General features: G+C 33.6%; 1 protein-coding gene and 1 long non-coding RNA gene across 2 annotated transcripts; both read left to right on the plus strand.

Moving 5' to 3' along the window:
- The first annotated feature begins 2466 nt into the window (after nt 1-2466).
- Nucleotides 2467-17130, plus strand: LOC133171784 (uncharacterized). The gene is made up of 4 exons (XR_009718869.1): nt 2467-2523; nt 6415-6631; nt 11170-11275; nt 17057-17130. It is a non-coding gene; the product is annotated as an uncharacterized LOC133171784 (long non-coding RNA).
- A 144-nt stretch (nt 17131-17274) lies between these two features.
- LOC133171993 (twitchin-like) lies at nt 17275-18730 on the plus strand. Its single transcript, XM_061306788.1, has 5 exons — nt 17275-17295; nt 17437-17545; nt 17649-17747; nt 17845-18041; nt 18683-18730. Exons 1-5 carry the CDS (start codon nt 17275-17277, stop codon nt 18728-18730), a joined length of 474 nt encoding a protein of 157 aa, XP_061162772.1.
- Nucleotides 18731-24315: the final 5585 nt, after the last annotated feature.

Below are 24315 nucleotides of genomic sequence, written 5' to 3' on the forward strand. Positions count from 1 at the left end.
CACCAATTTTGTGTTATTGTATGTTTGATAGAAATATTATGAATACTTTCTTTAAAAAAAAAGAGATGCAACTAAAATAAATAGTAAGATTAATGATTAACAAAAGGAACAGGTCATAATTTGGACACAGTTGAAATGTTATCACCAATATGTGTCAGTGCAAGTGCATAGATAAAAATAAATTAAAAGATTTTTATAAGACTAAGCTACAAAATAAGGAATAGCGAGGTCAAGGTCAAAGGGAAGATCAAGATAAAAAAAATTGACATAGTTTATCAGTTCTCAGATATGTGTATAGATAAAAATATCTTGAATAATTTCTTTGAAATTGAGCTAAATGCAGATTGAAATAGTTGCCAGGGTCAATATCATAGGGGTCACAATAAAAAATTCAGGACACATTTGAATACTTCTTACCAACATGTGATAGTACACTGTATGTGTATTTGGATTAAAAAAATTTTGAACAGAAAAAATGGACACATTTGAATAGTTCTCACAATATATCATTGTGTGAATTTAGATAAAGATATCTTGAATACTAAGTATTTCCTTTGAAAATCAGCTGAATGTTAAATTCAAGTGTAGTAAAGTCAATATAATAGGGAAAGTCAGACTTTCAGAGGATTGTTGGAAAAATGCATTAAATAATAATTATTTCTGATTTAATTGTAATATTATTTTTTTTAGTTTTGAGGGTAGGGGAATCATATTCAACATTTTCTATTATATTGTCAATTTCTATCAGAGCCTTCCTATTTGTGTATTTTTTTATGCACTGTACAGCAAATACCTGACCATCCTTAGATTTATTTACAACTTTTATGAGTCTATATAAGCAGGCAACATGTTTTTTCTTGGAACACTTTAGATAAACATACGTATGTACAAGTAAATATTTTTTGGAAAGAATTTTCAGCATAATGTCATGAACCACAGAAAGCATACAAAATAATGCAACATCCGCTTAATAAGTTTATTTGGCTTCGTATTCTTAATTACTAGGATAATTTGAATTGCAATATCAATTACATTCAAGTTTCCACAAATTTATAGTCCATGAATAAGAGACTAGGCAATATTATTCACCAGAGTGGGACCAGTGCATAAACATAGATTTATAAAGTCTTAAATAAATTGGTCCCATACCTTCCATGCAGTGAAAGAATACATTTCCCGTCCTCATTTTGTATGAAAATTAAATCAAAGTAAATTAAAGTTCATAAATACACCTGTACATATATACAATATAATATGACCTTTAAATTTCTCCTTCATCAGCCATGTTGAGGCTGTGGTATAGATGGCTACTACTTGAAGGGTACAGACTCCATTCAGTTGCAAAATATTTGGTGATTTCCTTTTTGAAATGATATATTTGGGAATTTTAAATGTGCATGATTTTGGATATCATGCAACCTGAAAATGTTTGAAAGTTGTATAAAATCTTACTTGACCATGACACTTTTTTATTTCTAAGGAAATATGACATGGATTGTTTTTCTTGTAATTCTAGCAGGGATAAATCCACTGCAATTCAATCAAGGGTGTAAAGAGATTTTCCTCTGGTAAATTGTATTCTATACATCCTCAGAGGCTGAAGCAGCAAGCTAACTTGTAATACAAAATTTGATTGTATAGCAAGCCAGCTGGTGTAATTTAGTATGTACTATGTACAGCTTGAGCCAAAGGTTAAATATTGTGATGTCACAAGGCATAGTTGAAAAGCACTGGGGCCTTCTGCACACATGTATGGAATACAACACAGAGTAAATCCCCTACACCCTTGATTCAGCCTCAAGGTGTATGGAATACAATCCAGGGTAAATCCCTGTACACTCTTGACTAAAAGTATACTATATGCTTCTAACATACTGTCTAAATCTTAAATGTAGCATACTTTCTAAATCTAAATTGATTAATTAATTTCCTGATAATTTGATTGAATTGATTAATTTGACAGTTTTGCACTTAAGGCCAGGTCTAAATTGTCCAAAAACTAGGAGGAACCTGTGATTAGAGGGTTTATTTCATGGTTTTGAATTACTATTCAGGAGTCTTTTCTCATTTCATAATAAAATCAGGGACCTTTACTAGGAGGGGGTTCGGGGGGGGGGGGCAACTCCCCTTTTATAACCAAAATTATTCGTATAAAGATTAAGAAATTTTATTTTGTTGTTGCTAAATATTGCATTTATAATTTGTGTCCAGGCCCTTAATCTTTAGACACCCTTCTGGATCCGCCACTGCCCTACAGTTACTGTGTATGTAGGGTCTTTTGTTGTTAAAATGACTTGTCCTACCCTAAAATGGCCAAAATAAGTACCTTTGCCATCATACTTTGCAACTGTCCCACACTAAAAGTCATAAATATTGCCTGCATATTACAAGATTTTCATTTTTCAGAAATGTGCTGGTTACCGGAAGTTCACAAGAACCAGTTAAGCGAAGGTAACACCATATAACATGCAACATGAACATGAACTGATCACCGAGACTGCATTGCGTATGAAAGACAGTTTTGTAAGTATTTGTAAGCTTTAAAGTATAAAAGTCTTCTCTTGTTACTTTTTGAAGATGGAAATTTAGAAGATGCTTGAAGTTCATCGTATGTAGTACTGTGAACTTTGGAAAGTTGTCACTTAGTTGAGAAAATTCGAACTAGGTCAGCTGTATGTGTCAATTTTTCGGAACGATAATCTTTATAGTGCCCGTTTTGTTCATTTTTTATACATGTACAATGAACACAGTTGGGCCTGCATTACAGTCTATCCTTGTTTGGGATTGGGAAACACAGAAAAGTTACAGTGTCTGTTTAAGGGTTTTTGCTCAACTCGTATGATCGTATCTAGGTCAGATCTCCTACAAGTAAGAGCCTCGGTTAAACGTCCCTACGCTCCTTATATACCTCGGAGCGCCAAGTCAAAAGTATATCGCCGTGAACCTCTAGCATGTTGAGTAGATCAGATCAAACCCAATAGGTCAACTCATATTAATGAAACGACAAGGAGAATTGTTACAAGCTGACTCCCCTATATAAATTGATGACAACTCGTAACTTAACAATATTAACAACTTATTACCCCTTTTGAGGTCAACATGGTGAAATACGGACCCAAGACTTGGTCTACGAGGTGAACTGACCTGACCATACATAGAATGTTCTATCGTTAAAATGATAAATGTCCTACGGACCCTGTTTAATGATAGAATGCATTCCATGTATTGTCTATGTAGCAAAGAAAATACGGGAGATAACTCTAACTTAGTGCATTTACTATGAAAAATCCTGAGAGTTCTGAATGTCAACATGGTGTGTAAATTTGAAACGAGTAAAAAATGTTGGTGAAAAAGTGTTGAATTCTTCCATTATATGGATTAAATTTTTAGATGAAAGGTATTTACAGTCTCAAAAAGGTTTGTTATGATTAATTTGACTGTTATTTTCAATGCAACTTCATTAATTTTCTCCAAAATCATTTCGGAGCGATTCTGCAGTTTTCTGCTATATTACTGGTATAGGGGAGGCATTCTAACTGTAGTGAGGGCCTGTCCCAAGACACAGTTAGATTATTCTAATTAACCTGACCAAGGCCACATAGTGGCCGAGGTCAGGTCTGGTTAGCAAGTCGGTCATGTCAAGGGTCCTTCTTTTCACCATGTGGAACTCATATGGGGTATCAATTGTTTTATTTTACCGATCAGAAAATTATATATTATATACTTGAGTGCATGATATTGCATTACATTACCAATGTTTTTTGAATGGGATCTTGATTCGCTAGTGAAGTTGTTTATGCTGACTTCTGAAGTTTTTGCATAATGATTTACTGATTAAAACAATTTTTGGTTGACAGTAACATGCATTAAATTGTTATGCCCTGTTCACACGGAGAGTTTAATTCACAGTAAATTAATGCGAAGTAAATAATGTGAATTAAAATAATGCAAATTAAATTGTGTTCACACGACAGCTAATGCGAAGTAAACTAATGGGAATTAAAATTTTATTTCTACAGTAAGGCTATTTAGTAAGGCTATTATGACGTCATTTTCAAATCACATCACCTTATGCGCAGCAAACCCATATTACATTCTGTCATAGTGTCTATGCACATTTCAGTGATTAACATAATTTTTCTTTGTTTTCCACTAAAAAATAGCATAAGTATCCATATCTGTCCACAGACATGTGGCATGTGACTTAATTGTGCCATTACGCATGCGTCAAAATTTAATTCGAATTAGCTTCGCTTAGCGTTCATACGGAGCTAATGCGAAGTAATTTAATGTGCAGTTAATTAATTTGAATTAAACTAATTCGCATTAAATTCCCTGTGTGAACGCGGTCCAAATTTAATTCGCAATAACTTATGTTTTATTCGAATTAAACTCTCCGTGTGAACCCCCCAGAAAAGTAATGGCCCCAGATCAATTGGTGAATTTTCATTAGGGCATGCATTGTTCTACAGAATACTGGGTGTTTTATCCTGCTCGATCGGGAATGGGATGGGCTGTATAGGTGCGACATTGGCCCAAATCTTGGAAAAACAAGCCAAAATCTTTGGAGACCTCCAAGTGCATTTTCAGTACATGTGCACTTTAATATGTAGGTTACATGTTATATGTTGACACATTTTTTGAGTTTTAGATATATGAAGTGCAATTAATTAGCACCCAAGAAACTGCCCCAAAGTATCTGTTTTTATTGACCTCATGCATATGTCTACCCCCTCGGCACATGTTTGGCATTGAAAAGAAAAATTATCCCCTGCCACCTTGATAACAGATATGTGGAAATTAATTTTCTGTTTTTAGAACTTCATGGAGATTTGTCATCTATTACAGCAAATATTTAGAATAAAATATATTTAAACCAAAATCATTTTTTAATGCCAACTTTTAGAGATCAAAGAGCGAGCCTAGATAATTAATTAGAATTTATTAGTATGGTATTTCATTGTACATGTAAGGCCATTCCAAGTTTTTTCTATGTTTAGCGTCCTCATGTGCCTTGGTTTTTCGACATCCCTTATCAAAAAAAAAAACAAAAAAACAAACGAACAAAATCAGGAGTCCTGAAATTGTTTATTCTGGTCGAAATCACTGAATTCTGTCAATTTCTCTAAGTATTTGTCTACAATATGCCATATTTGGAATATTTTAAGCATTTAGTACCTTGATTTTGCTGAAGAATAAATATTTCTATGAGAAAAATAGATTAATGGAATCATATCCTTTGAATGACATCATTTTTATGACTATAATGACTTGTGTTTTACTTTTTGGTTTGTGTGTTTTTTGCGAATAGGTAGGGAGGTATTTGAAAGATTGGTGGATGCTAAACATAGAAAAAACTTGGAATGGCCTAAGGTAACATTTTCCATGCACATCAATTTCATAAATCTGTGGTGCAGCCATGCAAAATGACTTGATATTTTGGAGTTAGGAACCACATCAGAGGAAAAGTTTGTTGCTTTGCCAGTGGATGTCAATATGTTGATTGGTGGCTCTGATTTTATTAGGTCACCTGAGTGACTCAGGTGACCTATTGCTACATGTATCTGTTTTCATCCGTTGTCGTGCGGGTGTGCGTCTTGCGTAAACTTTTTACATTTTCAACTTCTTCTCAAGAACCACCAGGCCAATTTCAACCAAACTTGCCACAAAGTATCCTTGGGTAAAGGTAATTCAAGTTTGTTCAAATGAAGGGCCACACCATCTTCCAAGGGGAGATAACTAAGAATTAGTGAAAAATTAATGGCATCTTTTAAAAATCTTCTTCTCAAGAACCACTGGACCAGGTAAGATGAAACTTATGTGGAAACATCCTCAGGTAGTTTAGACTCAAGTTTGTTAATTTAATCATAACCTCCAGGGGTAGGGTGGGGCCACAATGGACGATCAAAGTTTTACATTCTAGGAATACATAGGAAAAATCTTTAAAAATCTTCTTCTCCAGAACCACTGGGCCAAGAAAGATAAAACTTATGTGGAAACATCCTCAGGTAGTGTAGATTCAAGTTTGTTCAAATCATGACCCCTGGGCAGGGGTGTGCAATTACAAAAATTAGTTACTAGCCTGGGCTAGTGGAAGTAACAAAGTTACTAGCTCGAGGTTGACAATCATCACTAGCCCATTAACTACCGAAAACAATACTTGTATAAGTATAACAAAAAGGTAAAAAAAAAAAAAACATTTAAGTTGAAATAAATAAAACAAATAATGGTTTGCGCTATGTTATTGTCAGGTACTTCTCCCTATTTTTATCGAATATAATTGTCACTGAAACGACTGGCGATAGCAACACACAATACATATATGTTGAAAAGATTTAAAGATTATGATTTTACAACAAAGTTAATTCGTACATCAATTCAGTCGATGTAAATATACGTATACTTTCATTTCAGATTTACTAGCCCGACAGGCTAATGCAGTATAGATTTATGATAGCCCAACCTCTAAAATTGGTAGCCCTGGGCGTTGGGCGATGGTAATTGCACACCCCTGCCCGGGGCAGGGCGGGTCACAATGGGAGATCAAAGTTTTACATGGGAATACATTGGAAAAATCTTCTCCAGAACCACTGGGCCAAGAAAGATGAAACTGATGTAGAAACATCTTCAGGTAGTGTAGATTCAAATTTCTTAAAATCATGATCCCAGGGGAGGGTGGGGCCATAATGAACAATGAAATTTTTACATTGGAATACGTAGGAAAAATCTTGAAAAAATTATTTTCTCAAGAACAGCAAAGCCATGATTGGTTATATTTACATGGAAGCATCCTCAGGTAATATAGAGTGGGGCCACAATTTATGATCAAAGATTTACATATGAATACATAGGAAAAATCTTTAACAATCTTCTTCTCAAGAATAGCAAAGCCATGATTTGTCTTATTTATATGGAAGCATCCTTGGGTAATGTAAATTCAAATTTGTTCAAATCATGACCCCCTGGGGTAGGGAGGGGACACAACAGGTGATCAAAGTTTTAGTTAGGAATATATAGGAAAGACCATTTAAAAATTTTCTTCTCAAGAACAACAAAGCCATGATTAGTCATTTTAATACAGAAACATCTTCAGGTGCTGTAGATCACTAAATTTTCGGGACACTTCATTTTCGCGAGATAGTCACTGACTCCTTATTAGCGAGACAGAATATTCACGAAATGTGTTTGCCGTATATAATCTTTAGGAATACTTTTATAAGCGAGAATGAAATTTTCACGAGCACACTGTCTCACGTAATTACGCAAAAATAAAGTTCTTGTGAATAAAAAGTGTTTTACAGTAGTGTAGATTCAAGATTATTCAAATTATGACCCTCAGGGGTAGGGTGGGGCCATATTAGAAAATAAAACTTATAGGAAAAAAAATCTAAATGGGGGACAGATTAGAACAGTTGTTACTGAATATTAGACTAATTATTTCGATGATCATGATCATCCTATTTTTCTTGCTTTTGGGCAACAAATTAAGGTTCTTCTATCAGTTTATTTTATACTCTATGGATCCTCTATGGATTGTTGTTTTATACTCACGTGACCGTTAAGGCCCTTGGGCCTCTTGTTATATGATACATCATGGATATCATTTAATTTCGATGACGAATACCAAGAGTGCAGACTGCAATGAACTTACAAACTAGAAAATCAGGCTTTCTTGCATTTTGTGGGGCCAGCCAAATGGCGCAGTGCACGTTTTACACTAATACAGTGGCTATACAAGCTATAATTTGGGTCCATTAAAAATGAATTTGTAATTTTTTTTATTTGTTTACCGAATAAAATTATGAAAATGTTGTAAATCACACTTGAAATAGAACATGTGATTTAGATGGCAAATCATAATTATTGATTTTCGTTTGTGTCGGCATCCCGATTAAAGTTTTAGGAGCAAGTCCATTCCCTAGTAACTATAAGCTGTACCTGGACCCAACTTACATGGATGATGCATCTAGGGATGGACAATACTAGACTTGCTTCAGATACTGGATCTGACCTAAATTTTTCTAGATGAGTGACCAGGTTAAAGTTTTTGGAGCAAGTCAATGCATTTCCAATTAACTAAGCCCTACCTGGACCAAAGTTGCATGGAGGATGCACCTAGGGATGGACACTACCAGACTTGCTTTGGATGCTGGATCTAACCTTTATTTTCCAGATGAGTAATTATTAGCCTTACCAGAACCAAACTAGCATGGAATGATGTATCTAAAGATGGACACAAGAAGACTTGCTTTTGATGCTGAATCTGACCTACATTTTTAGCTCACCTGAGCTGAAAGCTCAAGTGAGCTTTTCTGATCACATTTTGTCCGTAGTCCGTCTGTCCGTCTGTCCGTCCGTCCGTCCGTCTGTAAACTTTTCACATTTTCGACTTCTTCTCCAGAACCACTGGGCCATTTTCAACCAAACTTGCCACAAAGCATCCTTGGAAGAAGGGGGTTCAAGTTTGTTCAAATGAAGGGCCATGCCCTCTTCCAAGGGGAGATAATTAAAAATAAGTGAAAATTTGGTGTCTTTTTTTTAAAAATCTTCTTCTTAAGAACCATTGGGCCAGAGAAGTTGAAACTTATGGGAAACCTTCATTACATAGTGTAGATTCAAGTTTGTTCAAATCATGACCCCCGGGGGTCGGGTGGGGCCACAATGGGGGATCAAAGTTTTACATAGGAATATATAGGAAAATTCTTTAAAAATCTTCTTCTCAAGAACAACAAAGCCACAATTAGTCATATTGATATGAAATCATCCTCAGGTAGTGTAGATTTAAGTTTGTTCAAATCATGACCCCCGGGGGTAGGGTGGGGCCACAATAGGGGATCAAAGTTTTACATAGGAATATATAGGAAAATTCTTTAAAAATCTTTTTCTCAAGAACAACAAAGCCACAATTAGTCATTTTGATATGGAATCATCCTCAGGTAATGTAGATTCAAGTTTGTTCAAATCATGACCCCCGGGGGTAGGGTGGGGCCACGATAGGGAATCAAAGTTTTACATAGGAATATATAGGAAAATTCTTTAAAAATCTTTTTCTCAAGAACAACAAAGCCACAATTAGTCATTTTGATATGGAATCATCCTCAGGTAATGTAGATTCAAGTTTGTTCAAATCATGACCCCCGGGGGTACGGTGGAGCCACGATGGGGGATCAAAGTTTTACATAGGAATATATAGGAAAATTCTTTAAAAATTTTCTTCTCAAGAACAACAAAGCCACAATTAGTCATATTGATATGGAATCATCCTTAGGTAGTGTAGATTCAAATTTGTCGAAATCAAGACCCCTGGGGGTAGGGTGGGTCCACAATGGGGGATCAAAGTTTTACATAGGAATAAATAGGAAAAATCTTTTAAAATCTTTTCAAGAACAGGAAAGCCGTGATTAGTCATTTTGATATTGAAGCATCCCCAAGTATTGTAGATTCAAGTTTGTTCAAGGCATCCTCCAGTAGTAGGGTGGGGCCATAATCGGGGATCAAAGTTTAACAAAAGAATATATATAAGAAATATCTTAAAAAATCTTCTTCTCAAGAACAACAAAGCCATAATTAGTCATATTGATATGGAAGCATCCTTAGGTAGTGTATATTCAAGTTTGTTCAAATCTTGAACCCCCCTCCCTTCCTTCCCCCCAGGGTAGGATGGCAGACATCTTTAAAATTCCGTTTCAAGAACAGCAAAACCATGATTAGTTATATGAATATAGAAGCATCCTCAGAAAGTTTAGATTCAATTTCATTCAAAACATGGCAAATGGGGATAGGTTATGCCTAGAACAGTTGATCAAAGCTTTACGTATGAATATATAGAAGAAGAAATCTGCTGACAAAGAACAGCAGGGCCATATTGACTCAGGTGAGCGTCGTGGCCCATGGGCCTCTTGTTCAGATATGTGACCAGAGTAATGTCTTTGGAGTAGCTCTATCACTATATGACATGTTATGACTAAACTTGCCTGGATGATGAAACTAGGGATGGACACTACCAGACATGCTATGGATGCTGGAACTGACCTACATTTTCTTTATGAGTAAACAGTTTAAGTTTAAAGTTTTTGGAGCAGGTCTATTCCCATGCAACTATAAGTCCTACTTTAACCAAACTTGCATTGATAATTGATCTCACACAATATTGGTACAAGATTTACCTTACTTATAGATACACATGTACCATTCATTGAGCTTTGTAATCTTTGATTACCTATGTTTATATGTTGATAAAAAAAACTCAATAAACAGTTAACTTTTTTGTAAAAAGTATCACTAGTCAACCAAGAAACTTGTTTTCCCTTAGATCGAACACAAGTTTTGGTGGTCATTTAATTACAGGCAAAGAATTGATTAAAATTTTAAAAAAATCTTCTAATATTTGGTCGATAAAATATTTCAGGAGGGATCATTTCAATGACAAAACAAAAGGTTAACAATGGTTTTCAAAAGGGTGTCAATTTCATTTGTTATCCTCCAAAACAGGCACCATTTATATAGTATGTTATGAATTAAAGCTTATGTATTCCCTGATCACATCTGTTTTCAGAGAAGAGGATTGTCACCTTCATCAGAAGCAGATTTTTACTGCCAGGCTGGCTTTGACCAAAAAGGTTTTGGGATCAAATTTATATCAGACTATAAAAGTAAGTTTATATTATTAATTTACTCTCAACATCTGTGGTTTTGTTTTGTAAAGTGGATGGATGTAGAAAGAATAATATTGCTTGAATTTCATATTTTTTCATTACATGATTATAATTTTATATGCTCTTAATTTATAGTTTTGTGCAAAAAAGTTAAAATCCAGATTGATCTGTATTTAAATTTAAGTTTGTATATTTTTTCCAAAAAATATTTTTTGTATAATTTTTAACATAAATGATGTTTAAACAAATTGGAAATACTGGGACTGATTCTAGAGTAATCCCCTAGTTACAATATGATGTCACACAAAGACACATTTAACAGAAGACTTATACCTGGAAAATAAGATCTCAGAATCTGAATTGATAAATTTTTTTGTAATATTTTGTGTCTATAAGTAAGTCTTTTATTGAACCTATTTGACTAAAGTGAGCATCGTGGCCCATGGGCCTCTTGTTTGAAGACAGTTTTAATTTTTAAAAGGTGATGTTGAATCTAAATGCTTTGATGTTTTAGACATCCAAACGGCTAGCTCAGATGTGGAAGTGGAATCGGACCCTTTTAGTCGGGAATTCCATGGGAAATTCATTTGACAGTGATGATGATGATGAGATTAATTCAGGTAATATATATAAATATAATTATACAAGTTGCACTACCCAGTCTGCTGTTAAGCTAATTTCATGATAATGTCATAAAGAGGGATTTAATATTTATCATGTTTATTCACATGTTTTTGGACACAAACTATTTTTTTTATGTAATGCCACCATCAGTATCAATACTTCATAAAGATAGGCTTCACCCAGTCTGACTATTAAGCTAGATTTATAATAAGGTTATGAACAAGGATATATTTTCATCAAGGAGCAGTGGTCTAGCTTCCACTTGTTGCAGTGTCTCCTAAATTGTGCACATCATTGAAGAACCATTTATAAAATTTTCAAATCAATCAGCCAGAACATTGTTATAGCAAACATGCTTAAAATGAATTTATATGCTTACATTGAAGTGATTTCCTTCCCCATAGATTTAAAAGTGTTGTAAATGGAAAGTTTATGTTTATAAAGAATTAAATATTTTGGTCCCCGGCTCTTTGCTATTGTAAGCATGTTTTACTGTATTATTCCCTGTTGTTTGATTAATTAATTTATCTTTATTTTGTGTGATGCCATTTTAACCATATCTACTAGTGTTGTCAATGAGTACCTGGTTAACGGGTTAATCGGCGAACAATGCGAGTATCAGATAGTAAAACTGCTACTCAGTTACTCGGATATATAGACAAAAGTAGAAAAGAAATGTTATTTTGTTCAGAAATGAATGTACACCTCTACCGTTTTATTTACCGTTATTTAACGTTAGACTTGATCTAGCGTTTCACAAACATGACCAATTTGTTTTGATAACACTTAGTTTTCACAGTTTATCTAATTGATGGCTTTGATTGCCAAGCGGTATACAATGTAGAAAACCTGGGTTAATTATAATTAACTCACTTATACTGTGCTAGTCCGCAGTACAGGATTAATTTTAAACAAGATGCCTCCACAGCCATCAAAAGCATAGATTCCGAAATGTTTTAAAAGAATTTAAATCTGAAAAGTGTAAAATATGTAAAATGAAATTAACATACACAGAAACGAAACTAAAGTAACATTATATTTAGGACATCCGCAAAAATTGCCAACTATTACAGGATATTCAAGAACAAATTCATTTAGAAGCTGTATTTTGTCTTTTTGTAATTAAAAATAAATAAATGAAATGCATCTACAGTGCATTTGCATTTGATATTGGCCAGTATGTAAATGTTAAACATGGAAATTGTAATGACGTTACATATATTATCTAAAAAAAATCCATCCGTGTAACCGTTTACTTGATTGGAAAAGTTACTAAAAATTGTCCGATTTGACAACACTAGTATCAACACATAATTATAAGATTGGATGCTGCTCGGTTCAGATGGCCAGAGTCATTTTTATCACATAATTGAAGACATATTACTGGCATTTTGTTTTTCTCACATTACTTGAATTCTTGGTTGTCTACAACAAAAATATTTAAATTGATATTTGTAACAGAGATTTAATTTGCAAATTTAAAAATAATGTTACAGTAGTTAAGAACTGGAATTAATATAAAAGTAAGAAGAACTGGTATACATAGCTAACACAATAAAGCATCGGCAAAGTATTGAAATTATGAAGAATAAGAATCAGAGTGAAATGTATTGAGCATGGATATGAAAAGAAGTGACATACTGTTATGAATGAGATTGAGTGGCCTTTTGCTTTTACTTAAGGATTTTCCAAAACACTGATTGATTTGTATTTGAGAATAAATTGTAGTATTCTTATGAGATGCAAATCCAATTTAAAAGCTTCATCAAATTAAAGACAGACTGAATTGTATGTCAAAAGAATGTGAAATGGCATTTCATTTTGAAATAAAAACAGGATTTCAACTCAGAAAAACCAGTGGGGTACAAAGTAAACAAACTGGAGTGACATACCTAGTTTCTCTCTAATGGTCTAATACATGTATGTTTAATTTGGGATGATTATTTTGATTCCTTCATTCCATAGCAACATTGATGTGAAGCCAGCAATTTTTTTCATGCCACGTACAGTATCTAATAATCTCTTTATTAGTCACATACCTCAGTATTTGTGTCAACGTTTTGAGTTTCTATCTTTAACTTTAAAATTTATCATGCAGATGTAGTGAATTTCCGTGTCAGAGGACAGTAATTGCACATGTAATGATTTTCCTTCCCAGAGTATATTATTTACACACACATGTACAGTCTTCACCAAATCTTTTTTTCAGGACATGTCCTTCGGGCAGGTTTAACCACTTATTACGCTAGCCCGAACAAATATTTACATGCCCAGAATTTTATCAAGTAATTTTATTCTTATCTGCCTTTTCATGCCAAGGAAATGATCTGAAATCCATTTCTATAGATCTATTGTCTCGCCATTAATATTGTTTTCAACCTGTATACTTTTTGTGTCTCCTTTGCAAAAGAGTTTCTTGGAAGTCACGTATTGTTTTCAATGCGTATACTTTTTGTGTCTCCTTTGCAAAAGAGTTCTTTGGAAATTGCGGTAGAATAAACTATCGTTAATATTTTATTTGGTGCTCCACTTTAGATGAAAAATCAGACTTTTAAGTACATTTAATGTTATTGGTATTATTTAAGTTGATAATACGGAGGCTTAGGCCTCAGAATTTACATGCCCTTCGGGCTTGTAAGTATGCAATTTCCACATGCCCGCTTCCAATTTTACCAGGTCCCAGGCTTCGGACTCCTGGAATTTGTCGAAGACTGCACGTAGTGAGTTTCCTTGCCAGAGTACATTATTTACACATATGTAGTGAGTTTCCTTGCCAGAGTATATTATTTACACACATGTAGTGAGTTTCCTTGTCTGTTTAAAATGATCACACACATGTAGTGAGTTTCCTTGCCAGAGTACATTATTTACACAGATGTAGTGAATTTCCTTGCCAAAGTACATTATTTGCACACATGTAGTGAGTTTCCTTGCCAGGGTAAATTATTTACACTCATGTAGTGAGTTTCCTTGCCAGAGTACATTATTTACACATATGTAGTGAGTTTCCTTGCCAGAGTATATTATTTACACACACGTAGTGAGTTTCCTTGTCTGTTTAAAATTATCACACACATGTAGTGAGTTTCCTTGCCAGAGTACAATATTTGCACACATGTAGTTAGTTTCCTTGCCAGAGTACATTATTTACACACATGTAGTGAGTTTCCATGCCAGAGTACATTATTAACACACATGTAGTGAGTTTCCTTGCCAGAGTATATTATTTACACACATGTAGTGAGTTTCCTTGCCAGAGTGCATTATTTACCGAAATGTAGTGAGTTTCCCTGTCTGTATACATTTATCACACAGATGTTGTGAGTTTCCTTGCATTGGTTTATTTTCATTTTCGATCAATGTTTGGAATCAGCTTCTGTTTCAATGTTATCGATTATAATCAGACACCAGATTTCTACTTTACAAAGCATAATTTTGAAATTTTAAATTCAAAAGTAATGAGAATCTTTTATCAAGTATATTTTTAGAATCTACACACCTAGCTTAATTAAAAATCAAAACAAAAAATGGGGGTTAATGTGCTTCTCTTTGCGCTATTGAGCATTTAGTTTGACTTTTTTGCACTGTAAATACGTCTTACACATAAATCAATTTTTAAAGTTTTTCCTCCAATATTTTTTTCAAATAAATTATGGGAACAAACGCAGTCTTATTTCACCTTGAATAGGTGTATTAAAATTTGTGACAACAAAAAATTTTCAAATTACTTCGCAAGTTCAATTATTTGACCTTTTTGCACTCAGAAAATATTTTTCTGGCATTAAAAAATTTAACAAGCAATAATAATGACATTTTACTGAATTTAAGAAGAATGGTTAAAAGTATTTTATATATTCAGAAAAGAAAATTAAAAGTGGGGGTCTGTGATGTTAATTTTTAGATATTACCAAAATAGTGCTAATTTTAAGCTAATTTTAAATTATGGCTATTTTTTCTGGATTTTCACAATATATTTGCTATACTTACCAAATATAATGATAGAATTCATGATATTTTATTTGATATATAATTTAGGACCAGCATAAAACAATTTATGGCTCAGAATAACTCTGTGTGTAGGCTGCATGGAAAAATAGGAATCCAAACTTAACATACTTTAAATACTTTGATTGAGAAAGAAATGATCATTTTCTTCTAAAAAACCTTCCACCACAAAATATACTGTACGTGTACATAAATTGGCGTATTCAAAATTTAGCGAAATCACTGGGTTTTGAGGTGTTGGCGACATTATGAATTAGCGCTATAAATGTCTGTACCGTATATTGTATTTATAAATGATTTCTTAGTGGTATTCATGAATTAGTGCATTGTTGTCTGCGCCTAGGGCCCCCTAAAATATGAAGCCTGATTTTTAAAGTACACATACAGTAGTTCCTCACTTAATGCTTTTGGTATGGAGTTTTAACTGAATATATTTTAATTGGTATTGTAGAATCCAAATTTATTGTAAGAACTAAAACACTATGCAAAAGTGGAAATACAGGTTAAGACAAAAATCTGCTCAAAAGCTCAGGAGCATTTTACTTCTTCTGGAGAACCACTTGGCAATTTTAATTTGTTTAAATGAAAGGTGACCAACTTTTCAAGGAGAAATAGCTATGAAACAGTGAAAATTTGATTCATATAAAAATCTCCTTCTTATAAACCATTGAAACTTATGTGGAAGTGTCCTGACGTGGTATAGATTCAAGTTTGCATGTTCAAATCTGACTTAATGGGGTAGGTGGAACCAGTATGGAATCAGTATTTTTTTTTTACATCAACATATAAAAAAATGTCATAATAAGATGCAGTCATAACATGGTAGTTTGTTCAATTTTCTTTTTGTAATTAAAAATAAATAAATGAAGTGCATCTACAGTGGGGTAGGATAGGGCTACAATGATGGATTGAAGTTTTTCATTGGAATGTATGTCACAACAGGACATTGATTAGTGATATTAATGTCCTAGCTGTTATCCTCAGAAAGTGCTGTACAATTTTTTCCCAAATCATGGTTCCTAGAGGTACCCGTAGAGTGGCACAACAATAGTGGATTAAAGTTTTTTGTGGGAATATAAAGGAAAAAAATGTTTAAAATAAAAAAGAAATGGAACTTTTTTTTAAATACAATGTATTTTGTGATAAAGAACAAACAGCAGCATTTTTTTTCTTCCATAACTGGTACCATTGAACAGAGCCATTCCACCAAAAATGTTAATTATTCCTAGTTTGAGAGCATTGATATTTTTCATCAAATTTTGAATTCATCTATTTTTATGAGGAAAAAATTGTAAAATGCAAAGTTCAAAATCTTTGGGATTGGTATTTTGACTACTTAATTTGTATGGACATTCATTAAATAGTGCACTGTGCACAAATTTGGTTGAGAATGCACATTTAGTTAAGTATTTTAGTATATCCCTATTTGTTCAACCTATATATATACTGTCCTGTCTGTCCACTTTATTTTGCAAGTCATCTAAATATTTAAGTGGTAGCCAAAGAAATTCATTTTCAGGTGATTGATTAGTTTTTGTAGATGTGTATGAATTTTGATCTCTCCCCTGAAGCTAAGCTGAAGTGAAGTGATAATTCTGTTGAACATGAATTGTTAGATATCAAATGAATTCCAAACTTTAAGACTTCGTTTCAATACGAAGGGATATGTTAAGATTAGAGCATTGATTGGTGTATACAATTAAAAGAATGTCTTTGTGCTTGCATGATGAACTGGGTTGAAAAATTTTGAAAATATTAAATGTTTCCCTTAGCTTGTTGTGATCCTCCTGGACATCCAAGTGTTTTCGACATTGATGAAGATTTTATCACTCTCTCTCTCTTGGACCAAACCAAGAAATGAATCAGATGGTTTTAAGAAGATTATAGGATATGTCATAGAATACGAAGACCCCACCACTGGAGGCAGGCTAATGACTACCCAGTAGATGAGTGTGTTTATGAGGGGGAGTAACTGATTACTTGTTGACACATGTATCTTTCTTATAAACTAGTAAGTGGATTTACATGTCCTTTTGTTGCATGTAATTAGTATGTTATGGCTGAAAACTGTGAAAAGATGTTTTACAAAAGTGATTCTTGAAATTTGTTTTGTTTACAAAACTTGAATTTGAGAATTTTTTCATCAGTGTAGGGATTAAAAAAGGACAAGGAATACAACTTCCACATACGGGCCAAGAATCTTGAAGGTTTTAGTGAGTCTAGTGATGTGATTGGTCCCATAACTCCCAAGCCCAAATACAGTAAGTATATTTGAAAAAAATTATAACATTTTAAAAAACAATTACCATATTGTACTTCAATTTCAATTATTTTTTCTTTCACATTTTTAAACTTTTATTTTAGCCAAGGTTTTGCCACCTGGTGTACCAGAGGCTGTCAACAATTCTATAACTTATCTGAAATGGGAACCACCTAAACATAATGGTGGCTGTAAAATTACAGGTACTAATTTAAAAGTAGAATAAAAAAGGGAAATGTTGATCTCTGTTCAAAACCACATAAACACTGTAGCAGTTGATAATATTGATTATCTTTGTAGACTACCTTGTGGAAGAGAGGTTTAAGGGAGCAGAGATGTGGTGTAAGTGTAATGAGTACCCCTGCACTGACCCCTCTTTACTGTCACCGATCTTCCTTAGGACTCAGAGTGGGAGTTTAGAGTTACAGCTGTTAACTTTGCTGGAAACTGTGAGCCCAGTCTGTGCTCACCAGCATACAAAATCCAGGAGAAGATTGGTATGTTGTCAAGTTAATAAATGTATCGTACATTATTATGGTACTAGAAAAAAGATTTAGAGGTCAAATTAAACCATATTGTGTATTTCCTTCTCAAAGCCCATAATATTCTCACTTTACTGGTCAGGAGCTGAAATTTATGTGAAAGCTTCCTGATGTAATAAAGATTTTAAATTGTTCAAAAAATGGCCTTTGAGGTAGATGGGGCCACAATAGGGGATCAAAGATTTACCTCGAAATATATACATACATTTATGTACTGGTTAAAATCTTTACGAATCCTCTTAAGAAGAACTGGACCACAAAAAGTATTTTTAAACCTTCTTGTAGCTTCCTTATTGTTCAAATCATGGCCAAAGGGAGGGGGGGGGGGTTCAGAGACCCTTTAGAGTTAGGATAGGGTCATAATATGAGTTCACAATTTTGCATGGGAAAATTAAGGAGAAAAACTCTTTATAAACATTAAGAAAAGCTTCTTTTAAGTTACATGGGAAATGTTGTAGCCCATGGGACTCTTCTTTGCATGCATAGTAAAGGCAAAAAAAAAATAGATAACCCCTATTGTATTCATAAATTTGAATCTTACTTTTTAAGAAAAGTGTTATTTTCCAATTTAATATCTAATTTGAATGTTTTGACAGAGTCTTTTGCAATTGAGCAGGATGAGGAATCGCACCAATCATTTGTAAATGAATGCAGCAGTCATGATGTTGTCAATGAGAATGGTAATCTATATTTATGATGTTGTTAGGATGTTACAAATTAAAAGTTAACCCCATAAAAATGAACAGTCTTAAAATGATAATTTCTTTTTTAGAATTTTGAATAGGATATGATACAGGGCCACTTTTAAGTGATGAAGCAGACGAGTATGATGATGGTAATGATGATGAATCATACCATCCTTCAAGCGATGAAAAAAGCTGTGATGAAGATACCATTAATGATCTTGGTAATAAAGCTGAAAACAGAACTTTCTTAAGCTCAAGTAAGCTTTTCTGATCAAAGTTTGTCCATTGTCCATCTCCAGCGTCATTGTTGTTTCAAATTTTCAGCTCCTTCTCAAGAACCACTGCGTCAATTTCAACCAAACTTGCCACAAAGTATTCTTGGGTGGGGGATTCAAGTTTGTTCACATGAAAGGCATCACCCTATTTTAAGGGGATATAATCAAAAATAAGTGTAAATTTGATGGCATCTTTAAAAAAATCTTCTCCAGAAACAATGGGCAGAGTTGTTTACTTGTACAGATTTTTAGTATTTCCCATGAATCTTTGAGTAAAAATGTGCTCTACAGATTCACGTTGAAAATATACAAATTTTCCCTAAAGACGGAAAAAAATCAGGGTCGTTCCTGAAATTTGCCAATCAGTTTGATAAAGAAGCTTGTTGATTGAAGTGGTCTTATCAAAAATAATCTAAAAACAATATAATTAAGGCAAATGTAAAATATGTAAGCAACAGTAGACAGCATACGGTGACATGCGTAGTTAGTGCTTAGTATTTGTATAACAAGGGGTTCTTCATATAAAAATGTCTAATAAGCTGAGTTGCATTTTTACTGACAAACTGCTCAAAATACTGACAACTTCTAGAATACTGACATCAGTTAGAAAAGTTAAACAGGTCTGAGTGGGTCAGAAAAATTATTCTCCAGAACAGCAAAGCCATGACAAGTCATATTAATACAGAAGCATACTCAGGTAATGTAGCTTGAAGTTTTATCAAGTAATGTCCCCTGGCAGAAGGGTGGGGACACAATGGGGCATAAGACTTTTACATGGAATTATATAGAAAATGTCTTTAAAGGCCTTCTCAAGAACAACAAAGCCATGATTTGTTATATTAATACAGGAGTATTTTTCAGGTAGTGTACATTCAAATTTATTCAAATCATAACATCAAGGGGTAGGATGGGAGAAGTAGTTTCAGGTTTGTTCAAATCATCACCCACAGGGCATAGGGTGGCACCAATTGTATAATTACTCAAACTTTTCAATACTGAACTGATTTCTGCTTTTCTCTTGCAAAAGGGCTCAGGTGTCATGGACCATGGGCCTCTTGTATAAGGTGTTATGTATTACATTGTACAATATGTAGATTGTTTAAAGTGAATTAAAATTCTGGCAGAATTTCTGTCTTGAATTTTAAGTATGACTGTTTCTTTATTACAGTTAAGGATTAATTCCATAAGTTGTTTTTTCTCCAGACATGATCACAGTCTGATAAATTGACAAAATTCATTTTAAATAAATTACTTTCCTTTGCATCACATTAACATGATGTTCATTAGCCAGCATTATAAATTATAAATATCTCCATAAGGAGCTTAAATAGAGTGTTTCAATCATGCCTAACAGATTGAAGTATGGAAAAACAACTTTCATACCTCTTCATTAGGTTTGAATGGGTAAGATGAGGCCATAATAGGCAATAAAAGCTTTACATAGGAATATATAGGGGGGAAATGTGCAGGGCCATTGTGACATGGGTGAGCCATGTGGCCCATTGGCCTCTTCTATAAAAATAAAGATGAATCCCTTTTGTCAATACATGTACATATATAATAATTTCAGATATGCCCAGTAAGCCTCTCAAATCTGAAATGCAGCAGAAACAAGCTGCACTTGCAAGTGACAGCAAACAGGACAGTGAATGTGAAGATGATCATGATGATATCGGCAAAGTTTTACCACAGTCAGAGAAGCGAAAGACCAGTTTTTAGAGGCCAAAAACATCGTCTGGGAACTATGATACTAAAAAACATTCATGTCTCTTTTGTGAGAAGTTTTGCCAGCAGGCCAATTGATGGTATGCATATCATATAAGCCCATAGCTCTTTAAGTACAAAAAATTGTGAGATTCATTTTTGCATATAGGTTCAGGATGGAGCTGAATATTGAAAAAATATATCCTATAAATTTTTTTTCATGGACATGTAGCAGACAGCTGTTTGCATAATTTAAGCAAGTAATTATTGTTTAACCAAAATTTGTGAAATTTATCGCTCATGACCCATTGTTCATGCAAGGTTTACCTATTTATATTGACACTGCAACAGGCCCATAGAACCCCCCCCCCCCCACTTTTTCTGAGTATAGTATTTTGCTGTAGTAAAGTATCCTTTATATCCTGGTTGCCCCCCCCCCCCTTTTTGTTGCAATAAGGTCGGTTCAGTAAATAATGTTTTTTTTTTGCTTGTCAGATATTTTTTGAAGTCCCCCCTACTTTTGAAACCCTTGCTATGGGCTGTAAATTGAAGTTTTAAAAAATCCTTCACTGGTGAACATCTAGCAGGCAAACTAGCAGGCATAAAATTAAATATGAAGATTATGAATAGTAATTAAACTCAGAAGTCCATTAGAATAATCCATATTCATAGCAGAGCAAACATGGACCTCTAAAATTAATCTTAATTAATGCTTAGCCCTCTAATTGAAGGCTCCTTCATGTTTCAGGCCCATGAAAAGGCAGAGTTAGTCATAAATTAGAATGTTTTATACAGTATTAGCCAGTATACCTTATCCTCTTTACTTCTGAACTTCTAGGAGTTCAGCTGCATCAATATGATAATAAATATAGAATTCTTGTGAAAATTTACGATTTTTGTTACATGGGTCTAGATTTCTAGATCGAGGCGGTTTTGAAATGACCACAGCCTGAGAAATTCATAATACTCAGGTAATAGTCAAAGGCTAGGGCCTTTTGTTGCATTTTAAACACAGGAAGTTATTAACTGCATGATATTTATATTTCTTGCTTGGTTGTCAGCTTTAAGCTTAGAGAGTTTTTTTTTTTTATTTCGAAACTTGTATGTTGTTTAATGCACTAAGAAAATGCCACTATATTTTGCACAAATACTGACTGATTGTCCTTGATTGTTCTTCTGTGAAAATAAGCTTATTTTGGATACCTTAAAAATTAACAGCAAGAATTATCTATTAACACTTGGCTTATACATGTGTATCTTATTTCATGTCAGCATTCTTTTCATGTATTTTTTTTTTTTGTATAGTTGATGCAATTAAATTGTTTCATGCAAACAAACCGTCTTTTTTGTTTGATCTTTCAAAATGTTGTAAAACATTTGAGCAAAGGGATAAGAGAACTAAAGGGTGCTGTATGAACTGCATTTCGTAAAAAATCATGGTTTTAGAGACCAACATATTTGAGCAATGGGATTTTTAAATGCTGAATTGGAAAATGAAATGATGAATATGAAATGATAGAATGTTATGCATAAGAAAAACAATGAAGTGGACTTTCCCCACCAAAGTAATTTCAGTTTTTTGAAGTCATTAAATTGCAAGAATAAATAAGAGGGATCATTATTTTTCCCCTTATTTCAGGTCCGTAGAACGCGGAGGCCACCCCCCCCCCCCTTTTTTCTGAATATACTATATTGCTATTGTAAATTTTCCTTTGAATGCTGGTTGTGGTGTCATCCACATAAAAAAGAACGAGATGTTATTACATGAACAGTAGTTAAGTAATTTGTAATCCTATAAAATTCTTGTTAAGAAAAAAATAAACTCTTTAAGATCATAAAAAACATAATGATTGCATTTAAAATTGGGGAACGATTTTCAATTTCTACTTGTCTTACTCAATGCAACAGAAAAAAAACCCAAAACGAATATTCTTGACGAAACAAGTCTTGAATCAACGCACACTCGGCAATTCATTGCCGTCAGCGACGTAAGAGCAGAGGGGAGGGGTAGCTTGGCCCCTCCTTTTTTCAAACTTAAAAGTTTTATTTTTAATTTATTGTGAAAGTGTTCATTAAAAGCCCCCCCCCCCCCCCTACACACACTTTTGTTATGTATTTAAATGCGGTCTGTTATTGTAAAGAAATTTTTTGGAGGATTCACAAAAGTTCAACCCACCAATAGGATTTTCGACTTTTTGAAGTTAACCTATTTTTCTTGCTTGCCAAAGATTTTCGGGTATTAAGTTGTATTTTCTGCCCCCCCCCCCCCCCCCCCCCGACTTTCAAAAACGATGTTACGTGCCTGGCCGTTAATACTTTTAAATCTTTGTCATGACTGTTAATTAATTCTTCTCATTTCATTTGCTTTATATTAATCTATATACAGATGCTGAAAGCCAATTTTTTATCTTTTAACTTTGTCGGATATCCTTTGACAATTTTTTTTTCTATAGCATACAGATTTCATGCAGACATTGTCATGTATTTTCGACAATTTTTTGGAAAAATTGGTGTTTTTACGGGAAACACATTCAAAATTTACTGAATGTAGTGATTTTCTTGTATAATATCTTACAAGAGTGTTTATGTACTGAGTTTCCTGTGTGTGTCCTGGTAAAGCCATGTAGTGACTTGTCAACTTCCGGTGTGTGATTGAGCAAAATCACGTGACCAAATGTAGTGACTTTTAGGTGAAAAATCATTTTTTCATTATTTGAATTTTCATCTTTCTGAACCTCATTTGCATATACAAAGACCCATAGAATCACAGTTATGGTCTGTTTATCTTGTTAGCATTGCTAGAACATAGTGTAGTGACTTTCAGGTGTAAAACCTCGTGTAGTGAGAATTGCGGTTGTACACGTATGGGTGTGTGTGTGTGTGTGAGGGTGTGTCTGTGTGTGTGTGTGTGTATATAATTATATAACTTTTATGTGAATCGTCATTGGAATAATGGTAAATCATTGATAACACTATAAGTTGTGAATATATTTATACATCAAAAGACTATTAGTAGGTTTTCCTAATAAATTTTCGTTTTTCTAATATAAATTTATCAGTAAAATTGTATATTCCTCACTGAGAGCATCGTGGCCACGAACCCGAAATACAATTTGTACTTCGTAATAAACTTGCTTAAATGAAAAGAGAAAATTAATAAATAAGGTATTGTTCAAATACAATTAAAGCTGTTAGAATCTGTACTTTAATCAATACATTTCAGTTTTTTTCTGAATACAGTCTTTTGTATCAAATACTCGGCCTATTCATAGGGTATTAAAAGCTAATTTCTACAACAACAACAAAATCATTTTGACAATAAATTGTGCATGTTCTCTGCTTTTATCCTTGACGGAAATGAAATAAGAGCACCTCAAGTACAATATCCATAACACAGTATAAAAGTATACACTGTAACAGGTATAACAATAAACGTCAATTAATGAAATTATTATTTTTCAAGTTTTTACCAAACGGGAAGGGGGGGTAGAGACGTACATCTACTTCTGTTCCAAAACTAAATGTGGGATTTCGAAAAAAGTATTTCTTCCTGCTATAATCCTG

The sequence above is a fragment of the Saccostrea echinata genome, unplaced genomic scaffold, assembly GCF_033153115.1.
Source record: "Saccostrea echinata isolate AGI-Se365-2 ecotype Australia unplaced genomic scaffold, CSIRO_AGI_Sech_v1 ptg000054l, whole genome shotgun sequence".
Lineage (NCBI taxonomy): Eukaryota > Metazoa > Mollusca > Bivalvia > Ostreida > Ostreidae > Saccostrea > Saccostrea echinata.